This window comes from Strigops habroptila, chromosome 1 (assembly GCF_004027225.2).
Source record: "Strigops habroptila isolate Jane chromosome 1, bStrHab1.2.pri, whole genome shotgun sequence".
NCBI classification, from domain to species: Eukaryota; Metazoa; Chordata; class Aves; order Psittaciformes; family Psittacidae; genus Strigops; species Strigops habroptila.
The window spans coordinates 13,599,460-13,610,052 of record NC_044277.2 but is presented as its reverse complement, the minus strand read 5'-3'; the positions used below and the strand labels follow the sequence as shown (position 1 = coordinate 13,610,052).

At 44.5% G+C, this 10,593-nt stretch overlaps 1 protein-coding gene across 1 annotated transcript; it reads left to right on the top strand.

The window, feature by feature from the left end:
- Positions 1-2,385: 2,385 nt before the first annotated feature.
- Positions 2,386-7,989, top strand: CCN3 (cellular communication network factor 3). The gene is made up of 4 exons (XM_030486576.1): positions 2,386-2,786; positions 3,022-3,273; positions 5,129-5,337; positions 6,814-7,989. Exons 1-4 carry the CDS (start codon positions 2,390-2,392, stop codon positions 7,108-7,110), a joined length of 1,155 nt encoding a protein of 384 aa, XP_030342436.1. The 5' UTR covers positions 2,386-2,389; the 3' UTR covers positions 7,111-7,989.
- The last annotated feature ends 2,604 nt before the right edge of the window (positions 7,990-10,593 follow it).

Genomic DNA, 10,593 nt, shown 5'->3' with positions numbered 1-10,593 from the left:
GTTAATTTCTTTACATATTAGGAGGGATTATTCTTTGCAACAGCTAGAGCCAAGGCGGCAACCCAAATATTAACTCACTTAAACACAGTTCTTTAAAAAAAGCAAACCCAGAGAAACTAAAATATTTATTTGTACCTACTAATTTTATATCATGAATAAATGCTATTCACTGCCAGCTAAGCCAGCACGAAACCCCTCCACTTGATCATGATTTTATTCAATGAGGAGTAACAAAGGGTACTTTCACATGATAAGAAAAGTATGTCACCCTTTAAAAGAGCTGCAAACAAGTACAGACAAAAAGATTCACTATTAGGAAGATGAAGCAGCATCCTAGAACTGGTAGTTCAAATGGACCCCAAATTATGCATGCTTTGGAGGGACTGAAATGTCTGGGGAAAGGTATTTCGCCCTACTGTACTAAACTGCAGCATCACCTTATTTTTGTAACTGATATAAACAAACAGGGTCTTACTAAATTTATTAAATTATATAAAAGTTATCTTTTGCAAATTAAGTATGTTGGTAAAAATTCTTTTCATTTCTTTGATTCTCTCTGCAGCTTTATATGGTGAAACATTTTTATAGACCAAAAAATATTTAAGTGGTGTGAAGTAATCTCATTGGAAGAGAAGATAACTTTCAGTGGCTGTGAATGCTCATCAGCACTAAAAACCTCATCAGATTCACATACAGAGGGACCAGCAAAACCAGATCTTGAATGTGCCCCTCTGGCTTACAGCCATCCTTCTGGGAAAACTACAGGGACAGCCTTGCTTCTCTTTAGCAAATCTTCATGCCTGGCCATGCTGTTCATAAGCAAGGTACTGCAAAAAGTGGCTTTGTACTGGCTGCCTAAGTCAGAGGCAAGAGGCGAAGAAACAAGGAGGGAGAAAAGAAAAAAGAAAAGGAGATAAGGAAGTAAGGCAGTAAGGCAGTAGATGAGTGAAATAACCTCAAATCCATGTCCAAGCTGCTAATAAGGTTTGAAAAACCCTGTGTTCCCCTTGACTGGTCTTGCTGTTTGTCAATGAAAAAACGAAGGGCCAGAATGTGACTGGAGATAATGTGTTTTTGCACCAGTGAAGTGACAGAATGACAGGCTTCTCCAGAAACCCCACTGTTGCCACTCAACATCAAGAAAGGAATGGTGACTTTCGTCCAAAACAAAACTTGTATTTGGTGATTTCTGGTTTTGTGCTGAGTATTCCTTTGGCATAGGGCTGGAGCAGCCTTGTAAATTCATGTGTACCAGTTGTGTCATGTCTTAAGCTTAGAAGGCATCTTGTTTTCACTAGTCTGTCTACAACTTCTGTTTATTTTTCAAATATTTTCTCTTTAACAAGCCACAACAGAATCCAGCACATATTATTTGCCCCAGACAACCAGGGACAGAGAATATCTGCCTCCCAGCAAGACCCAAGAAGGCCTGCCTTGGGCAGAAGGCAATTCTCACAAGTAAAATCTGTTAACAGATTTAGCCTCCCTTGTAATTGGCCTAAATCTGTCCAGCACACACTAAAATAACTGCAGAGCACGGTGCACTGGAGTTACTTCTCCAAAGCATTCCTGAGGCCTGACATGTTGGCTCTGCATCTCCCACGGTTGCACATGCTTTGGGAGCACTGGGGAGTCTGCTACCATATCAACTCATCGGGTGCACAGTGCATGGAGGGCTCCCAGCGCAACTTCTCTTTCCCACCAGCTGATGTACTCACACTCCCCTGGTAATGAACAGTGCCTATGACTTGAAACTGAAGACTTTAATGAGGAGCACACATCACCCCCACAATCGCTTGTCATCACAGGGTCCGTTTTCAGCCTCTGTAATGCCTGCAAAGCTCAAGAGACCTCACACCAGGGCCAGAAGCGGTGTAGCCCTGAGAGCTGCTTGCGTTTGGGGCAGCAAGTCTCAAACGCCAAGTACTGCCCAACCATACTGCTTGTGCCAGAGGCCGTGGTGCAGCCCCTCAACAACAGAGAGGCAGCATCGTGCTTCCCTACAATCGACAGCCGGCAGCAACAGCTCCCTTCGGAGATGCCTGCAGGCAAGCAGAGTGGGTTACGGCCGCAGGGACGGGCTGAGGACGCAGCCCCTCACCTCCGGCGCTCCGCCGGCCCGACCGCACGAAGGGGCCGGCTCTGCCGTCGGGGCTCCGGTCCCCTCTCCACATAACGCCTGCGGAGCGGGGCTGGGCAGGGCCGCGCGGGGCTGGGGCGGGGGGAGAGGAGCGCCCGGCCCGGCTCCGGCTCCAGCTCCCGCCCCCGGGCCTCGCTGCCCGCCGCGGGGGTGGCGGCGAAGGGGGGTCCCCGACGGGCTCTATTTAAGCGGCTGCAATGGCTTTGCCGGCAAACCGAGCGGTGCGGCGGGGAGGCGGCGGCCGGGACCATGGCGACCGGCGGCGGGCACGGCCTGCCAGCGCTGCTGCTCCTCCTCCTGCTCCGGCCGCGCGAGGCAAGTGCGGGGTGCCCGGCGGGGCCGGCGGGTGTGGGGGGCGCCGGCGGCCGGTCCGGCCCCTGTGACCCGGCTCTTGGGGCCGCTTTGTCCCCGCAGGTGAGCGGCCGGGAGTCGGCGTGTGCCCGACCCTGCGTCGGGCGCTGCCCGGCAGAGCCGCCGCGCTGCGCCCCGGGGGTGCCCGCCGTGCTGGACGGCTGCTCCTGCTGCCTGGTGTGCGCCCGGCAGCGCGGCGAGAGCTGCTCCGCGCTGCTGCCCTGCGACGAGAGCAGCGGCCTCTACTGTGACCGCGGCCCCGACGACAGCGGTGGGGCCACCGGCATCTGCATGGGTAGGCGGCGGCGGGGCTGGGGGGCCGGCAGCGCGCCCTGGGGCGGCGCGGGGACTCTCCGCAGGGGCTGCTGCTGGACCGCTCTTCTCCCGCCTTCCCTGGGGCCAAGCGGCTGTTCCCGAGGGTTGCATGCGGGCGAGGGCTCTCTGAATGGTGTCAAGTGCGGCGCGCTCAGGGGGACGCGGGGAGGGAGCCGAGTGCCCTCTAAGTGGAAAGCATTCGCTTTGCTCGCTAGTGCTGGAGGGAGACAACTGCGTGTTCGACGGCATGATTTATCGCAACGGGGAGACGTTCCAGCCCAGCTGCAAGTACCAGTGCACCTGCCGAGACGGACAGATCGGCTGCCTGCCCCGCTGTAACCTGGACCTGCTGCTCCCTGGCCCCGACTGCCCTTTTCCCAGGAAAATCGAAGTCCCTGGAGAGTGCTGTGAGAAGTGGATCTGTGACCCTAAGGATGAAGTGATTTTGGGAGGTTTTGCTATGGCTGGTGAGGAAATGAAAACTAATTATCGCATTATTGTGAGGAGGAGGTGATATCACACTGGAAATATCCATGGGGTTGCCAAATCTAAGACGCATTGCTTTGTGCAGTCGTTTTTTATGACCTTTTTTCTCATTTAAAGTCACTAGTAAGTATAACAGTGGTCATGAATAAAGGCAGAGCTCAGTAGGTAAAAGGAAATAAAGCCAGAGGATGAATTATATCAGTTTTAAAATTGATATCAGTGCATATCAGTTTTAAAAAGTAGTTAAGTTAGTTCCCAATTCTGAAATTGCTGTTTAGCTGGTATAGGGTAGTTCTGTGAGTAGAATAAAACAGGGGTGAGATTATAATCCTCCAAATATTACCCCCTCAATCAAAGCTGCAGTCTTGCCAGTTGCTGGGCAAGAATATCATTACATCATAAATATTATTATAATGGCTTAGTCTACAAGAGACTTTCCCCACCCCCTTAATTCCCCAGCTATTACACGTGGTCAGCATGGCAGCTAAAATGCCAATAAATTCCTGCCTGTCTGTGCTAGAGTTCTCACCATTATTATTGGCATTAAAAACATTACAAAGTGCTTGGAGAAGCAGTGGTTATGAGCACAGTGAGGGGATCTGAAAAAAAACCCCAACCCATTCTATTCCAAAACACAGAACTCATAAAGTGCTTTTTGTAATTGAAAAAAGCTACATAATATTTCCTCCCTGTTTTCTTGCTGAATTATGTCTCCATCCCCTTAAATTAGACTATCAGTTGAACATGAATTTTCATAAGCTACTTTTACTGAGGGTTGAGGGCATGGCATTCTCTTCCAGTCACTGCTCTTTGTGGTCTTAAGCAGTTAGTTATGCTGAAACTCAGCTAATCCATTTGAAAAACAAGTAAGGAAGGATCCAGGAAGAAAAGTTGTAATAACTTTTCAGAGTGCTACAAAGTGCTAGTTGTGAGGCACATAAGGTATAAACAAAAAGCTCGCCACCTTTCTACTGTCTTCATTTTCTTTGTTTTCTCTGACAATGACAGGCTAATCCATAAAATGCCTATGGATGGATTATCTTCATTCTTTCAAGCAACAGCCATCCCTCTTGGGAGGCCACCTTGGAGCTTTACCATGCAAAAGGCAGAAATGCTGATATAGAGAAGCTTAACAGCCAGAGCTGTGACTGACAGCTCAGTCATGTTGCCTCATTCTCTTTACTCCTCTGATAACTGCTGAACGAAACTATACAGTTAGTAATATTCGCAGAATACAGCTTAACACTGGCATGAGGGCAGGCTGATAATCAGGCATGGCTTGGCTTTGAGCAGCTGTGATAACTCCCTTCCTCCCTCCCTACCATCGCCCTGGCTATAATCTGTTAATAATTGAAAGGATCAGGTGACTTTATGACTCTCGGAAAGCAAGGCCTTTAGTTCCGTGCTGATTATTAGTTTAGAGGATCATTCAGCCTCTCTCAAATCACATCTAATATAAATATTTTTATTTTGTAGCTTTAGAACAGATTTGTGATGTATTTCCATTTGAAAGAGTGAGGAATAAGGAGTTATTAAAGTAGAATTCTAAACTGGTTAAAAATTTGGCAGTAATTCTTCCAGCTGTGGACTTGTGCGAACTGGATGTACATGCTTTGCTGATTACAGTGTTGTGCACCTTTCTGTTATTTTTAGATACAGGAAGTTGCCATCCAGGGCTCCTAAATAGTCAGCTTTTTAAATTCCTGAATTCTGGCAAAAGCATGGATTTTGAACCTTTCTTTGTCAATTTGTTCCTTCCTAGATGCTATAAAACTCAATTAGATACTGGGTTTTCACACAAACTTCTAATAAAGTTCTGTGGGATTTTGTCTCCAGCTTACAGACAAGAGGCCACACTTGGGATCGGTGTGTCGGATTCAAGTGTCAATTGTATTGAGCAGACCACAGAATGGAGTGCATGTTCCAAAAGCTGTGGAATAGGCTTTTCCACCCGTGTTACCAACAGAAATCAGCAGTGTGAGATGGTGAAGCAGACACGACTCTGCATGATAAGACCTTGTGAAAATGAAGAGCCATTTGATAAGGTATGCTGCAAAGAGTGGCAACAGAGCAGAGTCTCTTCAGCTGTTAATTCCAAGGTTGCAATATTATGGTCTAGAATGCTCCAGATATGCAACATGTGGTAAATGCCCCATCCCTGGCAACATTTAAGGCCAGGCTGGATGTGGTTCTGGGCAATCTGATCTAGTTGAAGATGTCCCTGCTCCTTGCAGGGGAGGTTGGAGTAGATGACCTTTAAAGGCCCCTTCCAACTCAAACCATTCTATGATAATTTGAGCCATCCCAAACAGATTGGTTGTATTGCATGTGCAGATTATTTCAACAGCTCACACAGTCTAACTTTTCCCACAAATGCAATTATACTACCTGTACATATACTTGCTCCACTCATGCAGAATAGCTATGTCAGAGTTCTAGTCTGTTGAGCATCTGGAACTGCAGAGAAATGTGTGAAATCCTGCAAAATCTGCTTGGGTAAATTAAGCCTTATCTCAATCCTTTTGATGCTTTTTCCAAAAGCAAATCCAACACTGACACTTCAGGTGCAATAAATGTGTATCCAAGGAAGCTGTCTCTTTTGCTGCTTCTACACATGATATAAATGTTACTGTTAGGGAGAATAACATAGTAAGAGGACCATCACTTCACATAATGTTCTGAGTGTTGGAAGCATTGCTAAGGACTTTGCTGAATAGTCTGTGCAGTTTTAAATACCGAGTTTTGAAAAGGATTGAAAACATTCAGGAGGATTTGGGTAAACTAACAAGAATGGTCAGAAGTCTAGAAAACATGTTCAGCTAGGGAAGAATTGATTAAACTGAACTTTTTCTGAATGTAAGAGAACAGAGATGTGTTCTCATAACTAATCAGATATTGCAGCCTGTTCTGAGTCCATGGGGATGCAACAAGAAATGGCGAGTTTAGACTGCATAAAAATTAAGACATGAGTGAAAACCTTCCAAGCAGTAAGAATAGTGATTTGTTAGGATTGTCTGGGGCAGATGTGGAATCTTTGTCACTGAAGACTTCCAAGGACAAGTTAGACAGCCATCTGTTAAGAATTAACATGGGTAAAGCTGCTTCTGCGTTGGGTCACAGGAATGGTCTATGACTCTTGGGGTTCATTTTAGCCCTCTTTTTATCCCTCTGAATCTAGTCCAGTAACTCGCTCATTTGGCTTCCTGACCATTTGGCTCTTTGATTCACTAGCCTGAGTTTTCCAGTAGAGTATAGTTTCATGATGAATGTTGTTTTGGCTTGTTTCACATGGCAAGAGTGAGCTTTAATTCTTGTCATTTATTGTTGGCCCAATAACACAGTGGTGTCAAAGGGCAGATCCTGCAGGAGCTACCTGTAAGTAACTACTAAAGCAGCTGCAGAGTCTTATTGCTGTTGAATGAGTAAAGACAACATATCTAATTTTTCAGAGTAGACCTATATCCTTGCATGTCAATTTTTAACTGAACAATACATCTAATATCTCTTCATCTTTCTCTTAGAAGGGGAAGAAGTGTATTCGAACAAAGAAGTCCCTGAAAGCCATTCACTTCGAATACAAGAACTGCACTAGTGTGCAGGCATACAAACCTCGGTACTGTGGCCTCTGCAATGATGGGCGATGCTGTACGCCACACAACACCAAAACGATTCAGGTTGAGTTCCTCTGTCCTCAGGGCAAGGTCCTAAAAAAGCCAATGATGTTGATCAACACCTGTGTCTGTCATAACAACTGTCCTCAGAGTAACATTGTTTTCTTCCAGCCATTAGATCCAACGTCTAGTGAAGCAAAAATATGAAAAGCACAGATTAGGTAGCGCAAAAGGTATAAAGAGTTCATACAAAACTCGACCTGCAATCAGGTGAATGTATCAGTTGCATACACAAAATATCCGAGATGTTTTTCAAAACAGTCTAGGCTCTTTCGGTTTTCCTGTAGTTTATTAAATACCTCATTTTACATTTTCTCCCTCCAAATGTCTTTTATTCATTTGAAGGAAATGTTGTACCTTGGACAGAGCCGCCTTCTTTTCTTGATGGTGGCATAAAGATTACAAAGTGAACAGCTAGACTTTCTCCTTGAGTTAAGGGGATCATGCCAGGAGTTTCAGTAGCTGTAAGGCTGGGCTCTTTAAGAGTAAATTGGTTCCTTGGGGAGTGCATGATACCATATCTCATAAGCTTCCAGATTCTTAACTTCACTTTGCATAATGCATATAAACACGCAATGGGGTTTTTTTCCCCCCATTCTAATGAAACTGTTTCTGATGACAGTAAAAATCTTACTGATGAAAGTGTTGCAAACTTGCATCTTATAAAATACCTTCTATCTATACCTCCAACTTAAGTTTGGATTAAGTTTGCACATAGCCCCTGAAATGACATAGCTAAGATCTCTTATCCTGAAGTATAGCAGATTGATAGCTGACAGCAATTTCTCTTTGGTAACTTCACTAGCAGTCTAATCTAAAACGCACTGAAGTCAGCTTCTTAGGAGAACTTGGTTCAAACCAACGTGTGTCTGTAGATATAACTAGATAAAAAATTTCTGTAAATTCCTCTAAAATGCTAACTGTATTATATGGTGCTTTATTTCTTAGAAAGGTGTATATGTAAATAGAAACTGTATATATTGTAATATAACTTTACTAAGTAAATAAACTTTATATGACTAAAAATATTTTTTCCTAAAGTTGTTTTTCTGAAACTACCAACTTTTAACAGCTAAAAGCAGTGGGAAGAAAAGGGATCTGCAGACTTCTAAAATAGAAGACCCTATCTTGTGATGTTCTTAGTGTACCTCATCCTAATCACTGTCCTAACAGGTGTAGAGTGTCTCAGTGCAGGAAAGGATGAATAATTTGTGAGGCACACATTGGAAGGGAGGTCTCTTACACAGTGAGTTAGCCTGGGAGATAGGATGATGTAAATAAAGTTAGGTTGGGATGTGGTGTGCCCCAAAACATAGTGGTGGAGGGGAAAAATAATTGTGTGATTTGGAGTTTGGGTTTGGGTCTGAAGTACTAACAGAGTATTTAATTGGGTATTGCAGCATTTCACCCTTCAAAAAGCAGCCTGTGACCCTGCTTGTGCTAGGTACTGTATGGCGATATCCCCAAGGAATATAGAGCCTGAGTGGGGGCTGTTTCATATATGTTAAACCATGGATGTAACAGGATTGTGGAAACAGGTCATAAGTACAGTTGTGCGGACATTCAGCTGCTTAGACTCTGAGACCAAGCTTAGCTCAGTGCGTGTCTATCTCTGTTAGAGACACCAGAGTAGTACTTATGCCACAACTGTGCTTATAACTGTGCGGTAGGAAACAATTCTCTCTTGAGAAGAAAAGGCAGAAGGCCAAATCTCAGCATATATGGCCTAGCACCCTTCTTCTCTGGAGGAAGCTAGCAACCTCCAGTTTAGCAACACTCACCAAGGTATTTAGTCCAGGTGAAGACTCCTAAATTTGGTGTCTACATGCAGACATCTAAATGCCCTTTTTAGCTAATGAAGCCTAAAGCAAAATTAACTGTGAGCAAGCATCAGCAGCTGAAGTTTTTTTAGTAACTTAAGTCATCCTTGAAAGTCTGAGGCCCTGGTGTTAAAACTCATACTCATTCAGCTAAGGTTAGATAGATCTTGGGTCCTTACCTGGACTCCTGTTTGGCTTCCACCACTAACAGTACCACTGATAAACTTCTTTGTAGCCATTGCTATTGTTTTCAACACATCCCTGCCTGCCTTATGCTGTTCAAACAGCTGGAACAAGACTAGTGTTGGCCCTCATGAGGAGTGTGCTCATGCATACAGGCACACTCCCTGCCCTTCCACTGGTGGATTCCCAATCATAGAACCATAGGATAGTTTGGGTTGGAAGGAGCCTTTAAAGGTGACCTAGTTCAACCACCCCTGCCGTGAGCAAGGACATCTTCAACTAGATCAGGTTGCTCAGAGCCCCATCCAACCTGTCCTTGAATGTTTCCAGGAATGGGGCATCTGCTACTTCTTTGGGCAACCTGTGCTAGTGTCTCATCACCCTCTGCATAAAAAATTTCTTTCGTAGCTTCAGTCTGAATCTCCCCTCTTAATTTAAAGCCATTACCCCTTGTCCTATTGGTATAGGCCCTACTAAAAAGTTTGTCCCCATTTTTCTTCTAAGCCGCTTGAAGTATTGAAAGGCCACAATAAGGTCATCCCCAGAGCCTTCTCTTCTTCAGGCTGAACAACCCCCACTCTCTCAGCCTTTCCTCATAGACAAGGTGTTCCAGCCCTCTGATCATTTTCATGTCCCTCCTCTGGACCCACTCCAACAGGTCTATGTCTCACTAATGCAAAGAGTTTGTAATGTTCTTCCTCATTTTGCACCCCAGCACCTTATGAGCTAGAAAAGGCTGAGTGCTAGAGAGCATGAGGCCAAGATGACTCTAGGTGGCTGAGGAGTGGTTAAGGAGCAGGTTAGAATCTAGGAGAGAGGGAAGAAGGATTAATTAAAATGACATTTTCCCCACATCTCTATCTGCTCTCCCCACATCTCCCCCCTCCCGAGAATCAGGCTAGTTCATGCAACGATTTCCTAATATAAGGCTATCTTTATTAACGCCAGAGTTATTGCAATCTCAACGTGTTTTTACAATGCTGTAGCATTTCAGCAGGAAAAATATCTTTTGGAAATGAACACAAATGTATCCTCTGGACAAAAGGAGCCAAAGATCTGACCCGGTTCTCCACTGTGTTTTAGACTATATACATAATACCAATTCTGTGGCTATTTTTACCGCAACTCACTCAATACAGCTTTTCACCTGGTATCAGTTTTGTTATTTAGATTTGTTTTACTTTAATATGATGGTTACTATCTTAGCCTTTGGGCCAGCTTCAGTATGTTCCTGCAAAAGGTCATGACACTGATTTTACTAAAACCCAACAGTGGTGTGCCAAGACTGTGACATTTGTATAAATAAACCCCAGTGATAAAATCCTGAAGATTTCTGGTTTAGGGCTGTGATGTTCCCAAACAAGCAAAGTTAAATTATTCAGATTGAGAAAAATTAAATTATTCAAATGTCAACAATTCATTTTTTATGTTTCCAAGGATACCCATCTGAGCATTTCAGGGAACACCACTTGACATTCAGTGTATGGGTCTGTACAGTGCCATGATATGTTGATGGAACAAGCACAAAATATTGACTTGTTCATCCCATACTCTCTGAACAATTTTACCTTTTCTTTGCTAGTATGGTCCCAAAAAAATAAGCTGGTTAGAAACCTCATTTATTTAT